This window comes from Poecile atricapillus, chromosome 17 (genome assembly GCF_030490865.1).
Source record: "Poecile atricapillus isolate bPoeAtr1 chromosome 17, bPoeAtr1.hap1, whole genome shotgun sequence".
NCBI lineage: Eukaryota > Metazoa > Chordata > Aves > Passeriformes > Paridae > Poecile > Poecile atricapillus.
Window position 1 is genome coordinate 2,968,765 of NC_081265.1, and position 18,789 is coordinate 2,987,553.

The 18,789-nt window shown below is 44.1% G+C and overlaps 1 protein-coding gene across 2 annotated transcripts in view; it reads left to right on the forward strand.

The window, feature by feature from the left end:
- The first annotated feature begins 12,192 nt into the window (after window positions 1–12,192).
- The window catches only part of PRKCA (protein kinase C alpha), a 138,150-nt gene continuing 131,553 nt past the window's right edge, over window positions 12,193–18,789 (forward strand). Inside the window, exons 1-2 of one of the 2 annotated variants that reach the window (XM_058852261.1) lie at window positions 12,193–12,478; window positions 15,732–15,763. In XM_058852261.1, coding sequence (XP_058708244.1) covers window positions 12,306–12,478; window positions 15,732–15,763 — 205 coding nt within the window. In that variant the 5' untranslated portion in view covers window positions 12,193–12,305. The remainder of the gene's footprint in view (window positions 12,479–15,731; window positions 15,764–18,789) is intronic. The other variant, XM_058852262.1, reaches the window with a different exon arrangement.

Sequence of the window (18,789 nt, forward strand, 5' to 3'; positions counted from 1 at the left end):
GAGACCACAAAAACACAGAGCAGAGTGGTGGTCTCTACCCCAGATAATGTCATAACCTAAGGAAAGAAATGACAGCTGCAAGCAGAGAAAGCAGTGCAGGAACGTTCAGAGGGGATATCAGCCAGCATGATGTGAGCCAGATCAGTGTCCCAGCAGTCTCATTATTACCTGGGGCTGTGCTAACACAGCCTGAACAGAGAACATGCAGGAGGATGTGAAAAAACTGCCTTTGCAGAAGTGGTGCTGCCCAGCTAAAATGTGAAGTGCAGCAAAGCACAGATCAAGAGTGAATGTTTGAAAAGGCAGCAATTAAATGGTGGAGACTGGCATTGCTGGTTGATCAGAGGGGTTTGTGCAAGGAACAGGAGAGAGGAAGAGGAAAAGCCAGAAAAAGCCTTGAAAGTGAAGGTAAAAATGAAAAAGAAGGAGGAAAAAATAGAGAAAAATTAAAGAAACCTGATGATGAAAGCAATCTGTGCAGCAGCATTGTTCATTGACACCATGATCAACTGGAGCTGTCAGGACAGTAGGAAAAGACATTATAATAATCAGAACACAGAATAATAAGATAAGCAAAGGTTTTCAGACTGGAATTGGTGTCTCCTGTAGTTATTATGCAGGAAGTTTTCAAGACTTCCTGACTGAAGGTCAGTGAGGTAACAGTTCCCAGCTAATGAGCCAAACCTTCTGTCCTCCCTCTAACCTGTTGTTCTACTTCTCTGCTTGGTGCTTTCATTTTCCTGGTACTGTAGGATGTGTCACTCTGCTCCTGCCACAGAGTGTCCTGCCTCACAGTGAGGGCTGGGTCTGCACTGCCCTCTCTTCTCAAGATTTTATGGCTTTCTTCATCCACGTTCACCCAGCTCAAGATGCAGCAGATTCTCAAATCAACAGGAATGTGCTGACTGGGGACACTGAGGAAGAATTTAAAGAGAGGCCTGAGTGAAGCCAGCCCTGTGAGCTGCAGGTTTCTGTTTGGCAGGAAAGCTGCATTTGGGGCTGCAGTGGGACCAGCAATCTCATCCTTCTCCCATAAGGATCAGATACTCAGATTCCAGCTTTTTTTCCCACTGTTTCTTTTGTCCCACCTGTTGGTGACGAGGTTGTCATGTTCAGCCAGCCAGAAGCCAGGATCCATTTGCAGTGGATCATTTTCCAGTGAAATATTTTATATATATATATAAATAAATGTAATTCTATTTTTATATTGCCTGGAAGGTGTCCCTGCCCATGGCAGGGGGTTGGAACAGGATGATCTGTAAGGTCCCTTCCAACCCAAACCATTCAATGATTCTCTGATGTTGGAGGTAAACATGCAGTAACAGATACTGACCTGACAGTGTCTTGCTCACAGAAAAAGTAAAGAGTGAGTGTATAGTTCTTAAAATAAATATTTTCACTTTCGAGGTAAATTACATTTCTAGTTACCCCCAATGTTTCTGAATCTTTTTCTGAAGTTAGCAAAATAATTATGATTCTGGTCCTGGATCTTAAATCACTTTAAGCACCCACTGTGATTATTAAAATCCCCATTCCTGTATGAATCTGAGATGTCAGAGGGCTGGCACTAACAAGTGTTCCAGGTGACAGCAGGCCTGTGTTCTCCTGCAGAGGCATGAAGGTGTTCCAGTTTTCATATACATTAAACTCACAGTGTACAAAACCAGAGAGCATTTTACAGCTCCTTCCTCCACTCCGCCTTCTCATTTCCTGCACAGAAAACCCGGAGAATCTCTCTCACAGTTCTGCTGTGACCCAAATATTGTGAAACAGTCTGTTCCTCTGATAAATTTATCTAAATGCTGTCTAAAAAAATCCTGTGTTAAATTTCTTCCTTGGGAATGTCTAATTATGAAGCCTCGGGGGCAAACTATTCTCTGAGAGTCTGAATCTTCAGGGAGCAGATCTGCAAGGGATAACTTTTGAGATGCAAGTGTAAAAGCACAGCATGGAGGCACAGACTTTCTCTCCTTTTTTTGGCTGGTCACACCTTTTTGCCTTCCCCTCAGTGCATTCCAGGGAGAAACCATCAGAGAGAAGAGCCTCAGAGCCAGGGTGCTCTCCACACTCAAGCCAAACTGCTTCTCTTCTCCCAGCAAGCTTGCAATGAAGCTTTCAAGATTCTCTTCATCATTATTCTTCCACTTCCTATTACACCAAACGCCACAGATTTCCGTGACAGCAGCATCTGACCTATTTTATTATTATTATTATTATTATTATTATTATTATTTTATATGTATATAGATGTGTACTGCCTGTGGTTCTCATCTTGTTTACAAGCTGGAGAGAGGTCAGGCGTGGTCAGGATCTGCTGCAGGTTCTCCAAGGAGCACTCTGTGCTGCAGGAAAGCACTTTACACCGAGTACATCAAATGTTCATTATCATTTTCCCACCCTGTGCTCCTGCAGAGGATCCTGGCCAGGCTCACCCTGGTGTGACCCCGAGGGAGGATTTGTGTCCAGCCCTCCCTGGCACGCTGCCACGGCGCTATCCCAGAGCCCAGGCAGCACCAGATTTATTTCCTGCCTGGTCTGTGCCTTTCCCAAGTTGCAGATAAGAGGATCAGCCACGGAGAAGCTGTGTGGGATATTCATCCACGTTAAAACCGAGCAGGGAGTGTCTGGGATCGATGCCCTGCCAGAGAATCCCAATCCATGGACAGAGAGATCCCGGGATCTGTATGAACCGCGGGTATCAGCTGGGAAATTCTCCCTGGGCACGAGTCCAGAGTGTTCTGGATGATTAAATCTACCTTCTCTGTGACTCAGTTCCTGTGCACTCTAATCAAAAAGTGGATACTGATCTCCCTTATGCTCCAACCCAAACCCTTCCCACGCTGGTCCAAGTCTTGTCATTGGTTCCATTTTAGGCTTTTTTATAATGGGGTTTTATCAGTGTTTTAATATGTATTTGAATCAGTTTATATACAATTAACAAAATTACAGGATTACTGTTTTTTCCCCCCAGGTCTTTATTAATCTACACGAACAGTTGGCTGAGTGTTTTTCTTATATATTTTTATAATATATAATATATATTATAATGTATAACACGTATGTATTATATAATATATAAAATATGTTATATATTTTATACATTTTTATCTAGTTCCTTATTTTTAAACATACATATGCCTGTATTCTTAGCAAGTTACTCCAAAGGGGGAGAGTCCTCATTTCACTGTTGACTGACAAGCCTGAAAAATCTAAAAACACAGTCTGAGAACTGAGAACTCCACAAAATGTTGGATCCAGGGGGAAGACCAGTGACTCTTTTGAGCTGATATTTAAGAGTGCTCTGGAACATTTAAACACAAGTGGATGAATTTAGAGCTAATGCTGTGAGTTTGTGGTGAGCTATGAATTTTTCTAGAAGCATCGTGCTGCTGTTGAAGCTTCTCCTCCACCTGTGGGGCGAGGCTGTGCCCGATGCTCGTGGCATCATTCTGTGTCTGGATCCTGTTTCAGATCCGTGCTGTACCACAGGGATGCTTCTTTTGTGCTGGGAACCATTAGGAAGATCTCAATAAACTAATTTCACTTTGTGCCAGCCTCTAATCTGCAGCAATAAATCCAGGGGGAAGCTTTCCTAAGAGGAAGCAGGTTTTGGAGGGGCAGATATCAATAACTGGAATCAGGTTTTCTGAAGGGCTCAAATCTTATTTGGACAACGAAATGAAGGCCATGCTTTTAAAAGTGCTCACTTTAATAAAGTGCATTTTTGGTGTGTTGGTTTCTTCAGAAGATGCAGCTCTGTCTTGTGGTTTCCAGAAGGCTTTGACAATCTGGAAATCTTTGACTCAGCTGCTTTGACAATCTCCACGTGTGTGTAGCTCTAAAAATTCGGATTCTGGTGGTGTAATCTGCACCATCAGCAAGCCAGGCTCTTCTTGGAGTTTTGCATTTATTTTGTAATCTTCTGTAAAAATAACAAAAATAAATATCAGAGGTCATTCTTCCTTTATTCATTGCACATGGAGATTTTTTTCGTTGCCCAGGAAGACAGAATGATGCTGCCAGCATTTTGGCAACAAGAATGAAATAAAATTGCAATTGTTCCCGCATTTCCAGGACTGATATCAGTGACATTCTCATAAATTCAAGTTTTGAAAGGAGAAATTGTCCAGATGTTTTGGAAAGAACAGATCATGAGCACTTTACAAAGTGAAGAATATTTATTACAGAAGTTGAAAATGCACATAAAGCACAAGTAGTTCGCTGTGTATTTTGTTTCTTTTTAAAATTATTTCTAAGAAAAACATCAATTTTTTCCCTCATGTCATCTAATGGTGTGGTCATTAATGATAAGGACATTTTTTTTCCATGGTTATCAGGCTATAATCAAGTTAAATATTATTCCTCTGTACAAGTTGGCTCAAGCACTGTCCAAAACCTTTTTAAACCAAGCTGCCCAGCTCTTGGCACAACACATCTGGAATAAAAGCCACAGGCACTTTCATATGGAATGCCCTGGGTTGTCTTTCCTTTTTCTTAACAGCCTTGTGGGTGAGATGTCTGATTTTTAAAACTACATTTTCTGTAAGAAAACTCTTTAAAATGCAATTCATGTTGAAATCTGTAAATAATCTGTAAATAATCAATAATTATATTTACATCCAGGTAGAAAATTTGAGCTGTTGAGGTCACAATAGCTTGTGAACCTGAATGGCAGCATGAACATTGAAATGACTGTGAAGATGTTCCCTTGTTATGATATGTATTAGGCTGCTAATCTTTCCAGTCTTTAATCCATAGTACTGTATTAAAAGACCAAAAATAGTCTCCACTGTCATTAAAGGACTGTTTCTGCTTTTTTTTTTTTTTTTTGCTTTTTCTTAAATGTAAATTCTAGTGAGGAGTGGAATGAATGTTCAGTGCTGACAAACAGAATCCTTCCTCTCCTCCCTTCTCTGTGGCACAGAGGTTTTCCACACTTCATTTTTCACCACTCTGGGCTTTGGAAATGTTTTTTTGAAATTAATGTTAGCTTGTTTTGTGCGTCAATGTTGTCACTTTTCAGTCCTTCTAAATTAAACAAATGTTTTAAAGCTGTGTTTGTCCAGCCAAACTCTTGTCATTTCAATTATTAGTGTTTCCAGGAGTGTAAACACTTGTGCAGAGCACAGACGGACGTGGTATAATTGGAAATCTTACCATTGGAAATGGCATTCTGCTTTTTCTGCGTCAACATGTCATAATAGAATGGTGGCACAGGAAAAGAAGTGAATATCCTGGATATTCCAGCTGATACAATTTTGTTTTTCTCTTACGTTTATTCTCTGGAATAAACAAAATGCAACATGAAAGTTACTATTCCTTTTGTCTCTGATGAATGCTATTAAGCTATCAGAAATAATAAGTTGAAGTATGATATGCATAATAACAATTTACAATTCATCTTCACAAGGCAAAATTCTACTCTTGCAAAATAATCATCCCTTTCAATTGAAGACTTGTGGGAGTATTGTAAATAAAATAGCCCACACCTTTCTGCTCACGTTGAAATGATGGGAAATTTCACTTTGGCTTCAGTGCCAGTGAAGACAAAGCAGAGCCTCAAGCTGGGGAAGCTCAGGTTGGACATCAGGAAAAAATTCTTCATGGAAAGGCTGGTTAGGAATTGGAGGGGGCTGCAAAGGGAGGTTTGGAGTCCCCATCCAAGGTGTCCAGGGAATGTCTGGACATTCATGGCCACTCAGTGCAGTGGTCTGGGGGCAAGGTGAGCATCTTGGTGGTCTTGGAGGTTTTTTCCAGCCTCAGTGATTCCCTGATCCTGTGTTGTCGTCCTGCTCTGCCCCAAGCTCTCTGCTGCTTCACAGACTGATACTCCAGAGCTGATGATTCCCAGCAGGGCAGCAGCACAAAGTCATTTACTCTTCATAGCAGTTTAACATCAGAAAAGCCCTTTGGAGGCTCCAAAAGTGTCAGGAGAAGGTTTCAGGACAGATATATTCTGCTTGTCAGGGCCTCACCTCTACAGAGGGCCTTGACCTGCAAACTTAAACCCTCCAGGTACAGCTTGCACTCTAAATGCAAAACCTGAGGGGGAAATAGGTTTATGAGGGTAATTTTTGTCAGCTGGCTGAGTGAGTGTAATTTTTTAAAATTTTTTTTTTAATTATGGGAAAAAAAGGAAGGCCCCAGAGATGGTGATGGGGGTGGTGGCTCAGGCAGGGCCCACCGAACCCACCCAGCGCTTTGTCTCTGGCAGGTGCTCACCCAAAGAGAAGTGAGAAAAACAAGCACGATACTTCCTCCAGAGATTCTCTCACTTTCTGACCATTTTCCATTCAGGGAACTTTCTGAGCCAGCTGTGGGCTGTATTTGGCCTGTGACATCCCATTTCTGCCTGTCCCAGGCCATCCCACCGCCCCGAGCCCATGGTCACACCCTGCACCAGCGCTGCTCCCGTGTTTGGTTCTTCTGGGCAAGCAATTCCAGGGGTCAGCTGGCCCTGGCCAAACCCACCTACTTTGTTCCTTACAAACCTGTGCCCCATGTTTCTCTAAATAAATCACAGAGGCTCCCTTGTTTAGCTGGTACAAGAGCAGTTTGTTTTTTCCACATGGTTTGAGCGCTTTGTTTGTATTTCAAAGTCTCAGTCTTTCTGCCTTTTTTGAGCGTACAGTTGAAGACTGAAAGTTTGCCTACACAAGAGAATTGTTCTGATGCACTCAAAAGAGTGTGAATTCCTTTTTGGAAGAGATATTCAAAATTGTTCCAGAGTGATTGCTGGTGGGAAGGAAAAAATCAGCAAAACAACAACGACAGCAAATACTCCAGCTGAGGCAGAATTTTTTGTTTGTACAATATGGAAAGCAATAAAATGCAGGAAACATCCCAAAGGACCCCCATCACTCTTCAGTGTGTAACAGCATCAAGCTCTGATTCAGCTCTATAACTAGGAGAGATTTTACCAGGCTCCTCATACTCCTGAGACATGAGAAAAGAAAGCAATGGGTTGTCACTCAGTATTCTGATAACTCTGATATAAAAAAATCTATTTTACACCCAATGTTCTGTCTATGATCAGCCATTTATTTCCAATTCTATGGAGAGCTGCTGTGAGGATAATGCACAAGCTATCTGCATGAGAAATGGGTTTTGCAAGGCTTTCAAGGAAACTCAAGTTGAAATAATGGCATCATTTATCTGTCACAATGGGAAGAAGGATTTTCCTGATTAGGACATATTGATGGACTGCAATTTCATCCCTGGGAAATTATTAATTATTGTAAGATACCATTTTTCTTCTCCCCAGAATTATCTCAGAAATACTCTGTTTGTGACATTTCATCTCTCATAGGACTCTTTTCCCCTGTACTTAGTGTTCTTTTTGACTTTGTTTTAATGCAGTACTGGCCTGAGTAAACAAGCTGTCTGTCACATGGAATAATTTAATAATAAAACCTGTCTCATGACCCAGGGCTTCCCAACCTGCACTCTGAGGAACTTTGAGGGGAAAGGGGCAGAGAAGAGGACCAGTGTGACTGCAGAGACAGGGATAAAGCTGTGAAAACTCTAAACACGGAAAAGATGCAGAAAAAAGATGCAGAAACCGATGCTAAGAGAAAATTATTTCCAGAAGACAGACAGGTTCTTACAGAAATGTGTCTATTTATGTTACCACAGCCTACCTTTTTCTATTTTTTGGAAACATTTAAGGTATATTGTTGCCAAAGCAGGGGTAAAAACAATAAACAGGGTTGGTTTTTTTTTTTTGTTGTGAATGAATTTGTAGTAGAATCTGGAAAAACACAGGACTGATCAAAACATGACAAACTTAAGAATGGGAGCTTCAGCATTAAACTTGATGGACAAAGAGGGAAAGACAAAGAGAGTCTTTCAGACTCTCAGACAAAGAGAGAAACAAAGTTGATATTGCATGGAAAAAAGAAGTTAGGAAAACCTGGCTCCTCGATTTATAGTATAAAGTCTGTGAATTAATGGAAACTGGTAACTGCTTTTGACCTAATTATGGCAAGTAATTATCTCACAATAGTTGCTGGTGGAGATGTCTCACGTGCTGGCTCTGTAGAAATTCCTTTGGAAGATGAAATTGAGCGAAGCAAATAATTTTTAGGCAGCAGTGTCGCAATGATCAGATCATCCTTCCTAAAAGGGCTTTGGAAAATGGACACCTGTCCTTCTGACTCTCTGGAGAGGGAAGCAGTTGTGATTTGCTTTGAAATGTGAGGAGGAATTGGCTTGTGAACTTCCTTATAGGCCTCCAGCAGGAAGTGATTCCTGTTTGTTGAGTATTTCTCAGGAGCAGGAAATAATAAAATGGTCACAGTTGCCAAAACAGTTGATGGAGGTGTTCTCCCTGGCTCTCTTTGAATGGATCTGGGGCAGAACAGAGCCTGAATGCATGCTTCCTTTTTTATTGCTTTTTGATTAAAAAGTGATGCAGACGGTGGATTGCTGTTCCAGAGGATGAGTACAAGCAAAGACATTTCAGGAGAAACATCTTTCAAAATGAACCCAGGTGCACTCCGAGACCTAGGGTGGTATCGATAAAAATATAGAAGGAACTTCAGAAGTTGTGCTTGTTACAGCAATAATCAAATTCTTTAGAAGAAAAAACCTCATAAATCATCCAATGGGAGCTTCTGTCAGGGACAGTCTGTAGGATATTGTCCAAACAGTCATACAGGAGTACATTTGCTATGAGAAGACCCCATAAATGGTGCTTTGGAGTCAGGAGCTCTGAAGCTGCTGGCCAGGAGATTGGAAAAGCTGTGCTCTGATTTAATGACCATTTATATGCCTGAACACAAACAGGGAAAATGCTGACTCCTTGTCCAGATGGCCTGAACCAGAAGCAAATTGCAAACACTCCCCTGGGCAGAAGTGCAAGTCATGAGCTGCTGGGGGAATGTGCTCATTCAGGAAGAGGTGGCAGACGTCTTTCCTCCAGTTATTTGCAAAGGAGGGATGAGTTCCTGTATCACCCACAGAACCCGAGTGCAGAGTAGGAAAAATGAGTGTCCAGGCAATTAAAAACCTCCCAGCAAGAGGAGCTGATGTCACAGCAACACATCCCAAAGGTGTCTGGGAATGGAACATACCATGCCCCTTTAGTATCACTGTGAGAGTGGCCTGGACATGATGACAAAGCTTGACATTGAAGGTAAATATAATAAAAGCTCTGTGTAAGTGCTGTTTATCCAAACTGCAGCTGTAAAAGGAGTTATGTGTTAAATACAGTAGGGCAAGGACATTTTATAAGGGTTTGCCTGGTTGTCTGGGCACACATAATAGAGATTTCCTTTGCCTAGTGTGTCTAGTCACGATGTACAAATAATTGCTAGGTTTGAGATGAAATAGATGTGTTAGACGAGACAGTAAAGCAATCCTAATGTGATCCTGTAGTGCCGTGACTGGTGCCATTTGGCTCTTCCCTGGGGCCTGACACAAGCCTGGCACACTCACCAATGTTTCAGTGAATGAATCTGGTCCAGAGTCACTGGCAGGAAAGAAACTGGAATCCAAAATGATTCAGCAGGTCTGTGAGATTTTAAGGAACAACAAAATACGCAGATTTCCCCAAACCTGATGTAATCCAAGTTGTGTTCGTTTTAGATTCCCCGGTTTTGGTGGCTGTCTTTGTGATACAGCACAAAAGGAATGGAAATAAACACGTTTCATGTTTCTTGATAGAGCCCTTAATGAGAGTACAAAATGTTTCTTGGTGCTCCTCATGCTTTGGCATAAGTTGATTAAGGCAAAAAAAATCTATTCCCTCTGAAGAGGAAGAAGAAATTTGAAACATGTGCAGAATAGGTGGAGGCCAAATTAAAAATCTTTATATTTCATTGGATTTCAGATCAAATTTGGAAGTAGTTGCTCACAAAACAAAATCCATGAAGCAAGGGCATATGGCACCAGTTTCTAGGGCATCTGGTGTGATTCTCTAAGTTTAGAGAAAAGCTGGGCCATCCCTGTCATTGGTTATTTGGTGAAATGCCACGGACATTCCAGTTCTGCCAAGCTGCACCCAGAAACTGAGGCTTTTAAATTAAGATAGCATGTAGCAAGTTATTTCTGTTCTGTGATAAGTGTCCTTGTGCACTTTTCCCATCAGCAGATAAGACTTAATTTGAGTTAATTAGCTGGCTTTCATTCTTGTGAAATAAAACATCTTACACATGCTTACACAGACAGACGAGCACATAGATATACTGGGGTAGAACTTTTAATATGCATTTATTTCCCATATGTGTAAATTTGTAACCACGGGAATAACGTTTATTAAAAACAATATGATTAATACTTGGCTTCTTTATGTATATATTGTGGTTTTATGTTAGCATAGTCATGATTTTTCTGAGTGTATTAATATGAGAGGATGCCATGGGCAGATGTTTCTGTATCCAGGGACTTGGGAATATTTTGTGTGTAATGTGAGTAAATGAAAATGAACAGGTCTATTATTTTATGCAACACTTGATGACATAAAACCAAGGTAAAAGTCTGTTGTGTACGTGCTGAATGCCCTAATTAGCGAAAGAGACTCGGTGAATGTTTCCTACACTTTTTGCTGAGGATATTCGTATTGAAATAAGAAATGCTGAGGGATATTTACATTGCTACACAGAGATACACGGCACAGCGCAGTGGGGCAGGGCATCCTGTGCCCCTGACAGTGTTCACACCTCTGTGGCTGCGTTTGAGAGGGCCAGGAAGGGGAAAGGTGCTCGGAGCAGAGCGTGTGGCTGCACTCTGTTTGTTGTGGTGCAGGAACAGCGATTTGGGTGCAGGAAACGCGTGTGGTGAGGGGGGCCGGGAGCAGCGGGGTGCAGGCTCTGGGACACGGGGGTGGCTGTGCTGACCCAGGGGAGGGAGGCAGGGATGGAAGGATGGATGATGGATGGATGATGGATGGATGGATGGATGGATGGATGGATGGATGGATGGATGGATGGATGATGGATGGATGATGGATGGATGGATGGATGGATGGATGGATGGATGGATGGATGGATGGATGGATGGATCTCACTGCTGCTGCCGGGCTGGGGACAGCGGGCTGCCAGGGAGAGAAGGTGTGGATTTCCATGGCTGACAGCGGGGAAGCTGTGTATGTGATCTGCCCGGGAGGTGTGAGGGAGAGAGAATGGGCTGTGTGGGCATGGAGGGAGCTGGGGGGGTGAGAGGAGCCGGTCTGTGTGCAGGGGTGCGAGGGGAACCTCTGTGTGTGTGAGAGATACAGGGAAAGGGGAGCTGCTTTGTGTCTGTGTGTGTGCACCAGGGGAGCTTCTGTCTGTGCGTAATAGGGAACCTCTGCCTGTGAGTGTGTGGGGGACGGAGACAGTGCGAGGGGAGATTCTGTGCGCGTTTGAAGGGAACCTCCGAGCGTGCGCGTGTGGAGAGAGTGAGGGGAGCCTGTGCAGGTAAATGTGAGACAGAGAGAGAGAGAGGAGAACCTGCGCTTGGGGGGGAGCTGGTGAGAGGGGAGAGCCGGTGTGCGTGTGTGTGAGAGAGAGAGAGAGAGCCCCAGTGTGTCTGTGTCTGTGCGTGTGTGTAAGAGCGAACCCCGGTGTGTGTGTGTGTCTCTGTGTGTGTGTGTAAGAGCGAACCCCGGTGTGTGTGTGTGTCTCTGTGTGTGTGTGTAAGAGCGAACCCCGGTGTGTGTGTGTGTCTCTGTGTGTGTGTGTAAGAGCGAACCCCGGTGTGTGTGTGTGTCTCTGTGTGTGTCAGAGAGATCCCCGGTGTGTGTCTGTGTCTGTGCGTGTGTGTTTAAGAGCGAACCCCGGTGTGTGTCTGTGTGTGTGTGTGTAAGAGTGAACCCCGTGTATGTGTATGTGTGTCTCTGTGTGTGTGTGTAAGAGTGAACCCCGGTGTGTATGTGTGTCTCTCTGTGTGTGTGTAAGAGCGAACCCCGGTGTGTGTCTGTGTGTGTGTGTGTAAGAGCGATCCCCGGTGTGTATGTGTGCCTCTGTGTGTGTGTGAGAGCGATCCCCGGTGTGTATGTGTGCCTCTGTGTGTGTGTGAGAGCCCGGTGCGCGGTGCCGGAGCTGACGAGGACCAGCAGGTGCTGCCGCCCCCCCGTTCTCCCCCGGCGCTCCCCGGCGGGGGCGGCCCCGCGCCCGCCCCGCCCCGGCCGGGGGCTCGCTCGCTCGCTCAGCCGCGGGCGGAGCAGCCGGCGAGAGGGTTCGGGATCCTCCTCCGCTCCGACGTCAGGCTGGGAGCGGGAGGCAGCGCCCAGCGCCGCCGTTGCCAGAGGCTCGGCGGCCGCCGGACGGGGCGGACGTCGGGGCGGCGACTCCCGGAGCGGCGGGGGGTGGGGAGGAGGCGCTATGGCCGACGTGTTCCCGGGCTCCGAGCCCGGCGCCGACCCGGAGGCGGCGCGGCGATTCGCTCGCAAGGGCGCCCTGAGGCAGAAGAACGTGCACGAGGTGAAGGAGCACAAATTCATCGCGCGCTTCTTCAAGCAGCCCACCTTCTGCAGCCACTGCACCGACTTCATCTGGTGAGAGCCCGGGGCGCGCGTCCCCCCCGCGCCCGCCGCCGCCCGGGCCCGCTCCGCCGCGGGGGATTCCCCGCCTCGGGCAGCCCCGGCTCCGGGGAGCCGCCGTCCCTGCCCTGCCTTCCCTTCCCCGGGCGGCCGGGTGCCGGTGCCGCTGCGCTCTCCGGGGCCGGGCAGGTGACCCCGCTGGGGTGACCCCCCCGGGTCACCTCGCTGTCCCGGCGCTGTCGCATCCCCCTCCCGGCGGGCTGTGTGCGGCTGCCGCTGCTCGGGGGCTTTCGGAGCGGGGGGGAGCCCCCAAACTTGCCGGGGGATCGCAGAGACCGGCAGGGTCCGCAGCCCAGCGCTGGGGCCATCGCTCCCCACATGGCCCAGAGCCGTGTTCCTCACCCCTCGTCCCCGGGTTGTGCTCGGCGGGGCTGGGGGGCTCAGGCGGGCACAGCCGCGCTGGGACGGAGGTTGCCCGTGGCAGAGCGGGGCGTTGCTGGGTGGCAGAACTTGGCTCACCCAGCCTCAACTCCTGCCCGGTGCCTGCCCTGCTCCCTCCCCGTGCCGAGGCCGGGCAGGCACCGTGGCACCGCCGCTCCGCTCCACGCCGAGGGAAGGGAGGGGTGGTTTTTGTGAGAGAAGGGTTCCTGCGCCAGAGAGCAGGAAAACTCCCTACCAACACCCTCATTACTAAGCTGGCAGGGGGAAATCCACCCATGGGTCGGTGGTGGGGCAGGGCAGGGCAGGGCGGCAGCGCCGCGCAGGCCGGGCCGATCCGCGCCCCGTGAGGGGAGAGGCGGCCCCGGGCCGGGCTCGGCGGGAGCCGTGCGAGCCTCGGGGCTCCTGCACCTGCAGGGCAGCACAAACAGCTCGGGATCCCCCTCCTTCACCTCCTCCAGACCTGCTCCAGCTCTGGGTGCCGAAAGCCAGAGCTGTGATTTATTTTGGCCAAAGTTGTAAAAGGGTCCGCACGCAGCTGGCTCGGTGTCCGTGGCACGCTTCTTGCTCTTTTTATGTGTGTTTATGTGTCTGGACATGGACCTTTTCCTTCCTCCCTCAGTTTTCCTCTGCTTGCATGCTGAAGCAAAGACTGTGCTTGTAGCAGAAGTGATTGAAATATATTCAGAGTAAGGAAGGAAAGCTGACATGGTAGACTGCACAAGAAACAAGTCAAATTTCTGAGTTTTTCTTTTTCTTTTTTTTTTTTTTTGTTAGGTTTTTGGGGGTATTTTGGGGTGGGGTTATTTTGGTTGGTTGTTTTGTTTTGGGGGTTTTTTTCGGTTTTTTTTTGAGAAAAAAGCAGAGTTGCATATGGTAAAAGTGAGAGACCTACAGAAACTGCTTCAAAGTTAATCTAAACCAGAATGAGTTGGGAGGTGTGAAAAAACCACTGCAGGGTTATTGCCGAGCGGGGTTTGTGCACACGAGCAGCACAATTATAAAACAAAGCAGAGCTCTGTCACGAATGACAGGGTGGATTTGGAATTGAAAGGGTATCCTGAGGCTGACAGGTGGCAAAGAGCGACTGTGCTCTCGTCTTGTGGTGCTTACAGAGCCTCGGGAAGCTCTTGGCATTCCTTGGAAGAGCATCTGACACCTCGAAAACTTGGTACATTTTCTGATTTGGAGATGGGCCGCTCTCAAACAACCATCGTGCACCATTGGAAGTGTTTTCAAAATGACTTGTGTCAATTAACAATGTTTGAAGGTATAAAGAACAGTAAATACAACCTTTCCACGGACTACATCAACAGATTCTTTTCCTTAGATTATGTTTCATCAGGTAATATATACCAAAATAGTTTAGTGCCTCTTTACCCTGTCTAGCAACTTTCACATCTTTGCTTTGGTTCTGGACTGCTGATATTTTTTAAACGACTTTTTACTTAAAAATCACATTGCAACTGCTCAGGGAGCGGAATGGGCTGCGGCTCTGCAGGGATTCAGCTCAGACACTGAGGAACAGCCGTGTTTCTGCAGTAGATAAAAAAGGAATATTTACAAATAAGTCAATTTCAAAGCATTAAAAATTGTCTCGTCTATTTCATGTTCTGAGTCCCGCCATCAGCTTTCATGTGTTTGCATTTCCACACTTCCAGCTTTTGAGTTTTGTGAAGATGAGTGGTAACAGCATCAGAATGACAATATAGGAACATGTGCTGCCAAGTAAACAAATAATTTGATTTTTCTCCTGGTTTTCGTAGTTCTGGTTTGCTTATAATAACAAGAATTAGGGACTTCTGCAGAGAAATGTAGAGAAATGCTCTAAGCTGTGTCATTTCAGCTTCCACCTGAAGGAACAGTGCACTGAAGGTTTTGTCTCTTCCATAAATAAATAAATTAAAAAGTGGAGAAATTTTTGATGTATGTATTTTTTTAAGAAAGCATTTAATGAAGTTGGTAATTAAGCCGCGTGTTGTTAATTGCACACAGCTTCTCCAGCTCATGCCTTTTGTCTGTTTGTGTTTGAGTGTGAGCAGCTCCAGCTCTCCAAATGAAAAACAGGCTGCAAAGAAAAAGGCAGAGAAATGTTTATAGGCAGGATACTCAAAACAGTTATTTTTGTGGGAAGAGAATGTTAGATGCTTAAAGATAAACAAATAAATCCACAGCAGTGGAGTGTGCCAGAGGTATAAAATGTGTTGGAGCTCTGGATACCACTGTCATTGTATTCATTGCACAAGTGTTACACACACATTTGTATTTCGTTATGGAAATGGGGCAGGGAAGCTGGAGAATAATTAATATGAAAATCAGGGGCCTTCTCATTGTCTTCTCATTTATGTTGAAACAAGCAAAACTTTTCACCTGCCTGCTTTCCATAGAGCAAACAGCTGGACTCGAGCTGAGCCTCACAACATCAGCTTGTAATCCCAAAATCTGGATGAAACCCCAAGTCTGGTTTGTTTTATGTGCCTTTGCTGGAACTTGGACCATTTTACGTGGCTGTTAAGTATACACGTGGCATTAAATGAGTTGAAATATTATGCAGCAATCACAGATGATGATAATTGTAGATCCAAAATAGCTTGTAAAATAATAATAATAAAAAAATTGTTGCCAGAAGCTGAAATTACATAGCTGGTGACAGCTATTGTTCTCTGCTTTGAAATGGGTGGGCTGGTCTGTGTTGTGTATTTGAAAATCTGTTGCTGTCGTAGCAAAACCTGAAGGAATTTAATATGAAGCTATTTTTATGTTTTTAGAGATCATTGAGTAGAAATTAAAATCAAATATACTAAGGCAGTTTTTTTCCTTCTTTATGCAGGGGATTTGGGAAGCAAGGATTCCAGTGCCAAGGTAAGCCACACCTGCTTTGCTGGCACACACAGGTGGTTGCACCTCATTTTAAAGGTACCCAAAACTTGCCAGCAGCAAGAGAGAAACAATCCTGGAAAATCTAAGCAAGCATCATTGCCTCTGTGAATTCTAAAAGAAGATAATGGTTCAATAAAAGAATTATTGATATTTACATAATTTACATTGAACAACCAAGTAATTATTTATACTGTAATAATATAAAAAGTTGGTGGATTTTTTTTTTTTTTAATCCCAGCACAGTAAATATCATATAATCTGCATGATTCTAACTTTTCATGGAAATAATCTGTGCAATTTAGCTTTGCAGAGATCATTTTTCTCATCAGAAGCTCTTGTCTGTGTGGGCGTTTTGGAAAATGGATTCACTTTTTAGTCATATGGCTTCTTTTCATAACCCAAAGTCCCTGGTTTTCATTTTCATACAATGCATGTCCAGGGGGACCTTTGGCTTTAACTCTGTATTAGGACAAGACAATTCTGTCTTATGTAATACTGAATTACAAAAAAAGAAAAATCCACCTGTATAAAATCACTGATTTAATAAACCTTCTAACCTTGAGGAACTGAAAGCTGCTGTAGTATAATTGTAAATTCGGTATTTTCACACAGCTGCATTTGTGCCAAATACTTCTCATTATTTAGCATTTAATCATGAAATAACCACACCCAACTAGTGCAGGTTTTTAGTTTTGTCATATGTTTGCTTAAATAGGATGAGCCTTTTTGTCGTCCCTCTCACTTCCCCACCTTCTCCCCGTCACTTGTGCTGCAGCTGCATGTTGTGTACTCATTAGTTGGCCTTTTCCTTCTTTCTTTCCTGGCATTTCTGATGGGTATTTGCTCTTGCCTTAGAGCACATTTGACTCTCCCAAACGCTGCTTTTACTTAGCAGTTAGGGAAATGATGGATTCTGTGGTATTTTCATGAAAGTTGATGTGAGCTGATGCTTCTTGAAATTAAACCTCTGAGAAAGTGGATGTCAAAGACTGATGCCTTTTAAAGATTCACGATAAATAAGTTTTCTTTCTGCAAGCTGAGCCTTGCTGATACACACAGCATTTCCTGATGGAGGTAAGCAGACATCCATGATTTTCTTCTCTGTGCCCCAAAACACTAATATTACATTTTGTAGATATCCTCCAGTTTTCTGCCACCCATCACATCTGAAACAGTGCTGTAGATGAGTGTGCAGTGCTTAGGTGGTAATGGAATGACATTTCCCAGTCTCATTCAGGACAGCTCCGTGGTTCCTAGTTTAGGAATTATTTAGAGGTTCATTACAGATTTCTGTTGATACACAGAAAATAATTGGGGCTGCATTTAAATGGTGCAGTTATCCAGCTTAGCCTTTGCAGCTTGCAGGGTGCTGACTTTCTCCTGGCTCACACTGGGCAGGATCCCCTGCCCTGAGCCACAGATCCACCCTGGCCTGGCAGCTCATCTCCAGGGGATGGAATTCCTTCCACCATGGTAATTCTGGTGAGCCAGGAACAGCTCTGCAGCTGAGGACTGATCTGTACAAAGCCAGCTGGAGTTCTGGATTCAGTCTCGTTTCCCCTGCAGATGCCATCCATGGCCACAACCAAGAGTAAAAGCAGTAGAGCAGCTCTGATTATTTTTAAATGCCTCAGAATTGATACTTTTTAGGAATCTAAGTATGTTCAAACTTGCCTTTTGTCTGTATCAGAGCGAGAATCTACACTTTCTCTTTGGAGACTGTTGTATCCAGTGGGTTTGTCTGTGTTCTTGATCAAAATCTCTGAGCAATATTCTGATTTTACATGCTTTGTAGCAAGCTGTTGTTTGTGCACTATTAAGTTTAAATAAAGGGTTTTTAACATCCATTAAACTTGTGTTCAAAATCAAAGAGTTCGTACTCTGGGACAATACTCTTGAAAAATAAAGATTCCATGATAAAGTTAAGCCACTGAATCAATGGTTTTTCACTTCAGCTTTCTGAAGCTTCCATCTAAAAAGTCACCAGCTAAAGCTGGAAAGGCAGATTTGTGGTCAAAATTACTGAGAACACGAGGAATTAAAACCAAAAATCTGAAACTAGAAGGTAGGCTGCAGAAAAAAAAACCCAATTTCTGTAATGAAGTGACTGTCTTTACAGAGAAGAATGAAAAATGGAGAATAAAATGGAATTTTCATATGACATGAAGGAAAGAATATTGCAGTGACAGCTCTTAGCATGACTGCAGTTCTTGGTCCTTCAGTGTTTCCATTATAAAAAGCCTTTTCTACTCTGTTTTCAAGAGTGTTGTAAAATCTCCCACTAGACACAAACTTGATCTCAGGCAGAATTCAGAGCTGGGGGTTTTGTTATTTCCAAAGTTGTTTGAAATTCCTCTGGCATTTGATACCAAGGAGAAGAGGAAGGCCCACAGCAGTCACACATCACACCCAAATGATGTTTCTACTATAAAAAACTGCAATTCTATCAATATTTGTATTAGAGTTCTTTAATTAAACAAAAGGTCTTAGTTGTTATGCAGTTTTAAGTATTGCAGCAAATGTAGTTAGTTTCTACGTATTTTTAAAACTTCCATTAAAAAAGTGTCACAGAAAATCCAGTCCTGGTTTTATTTTTAAGATGCCCTCAAACAAAATATTTTGATTTAATATAAATTTTATTAGAATTTTAAATGTGCTATAGTGAAATCATCTGATTTTGGACCATTAATACCTTTTTTCATTGGACTTCCTTAGATCCTGTTTTCACTTGTGTGTTGTCACTTTATTTCAGATTTTGATGCCTATTTCTGCTGTAGCGTTCAGCTTCAGCATTACATAAAGACATTTAAATGAGCTGTTTGGAATTGAATTATTTCAACTAATTGTCCTAAAACATTTTGCAAGATAATTTTTTTTTCCCACCTCCTTATTTTTGTGGGATCCTGATGAATTTGCAAAAGACAGCAAATTAAATTTTGGTGTGGTTTTAAAGCCCAGAATGTGGCAGAGGGTCAGGTGCAATTGCATTATTACCACACAAATGCTCA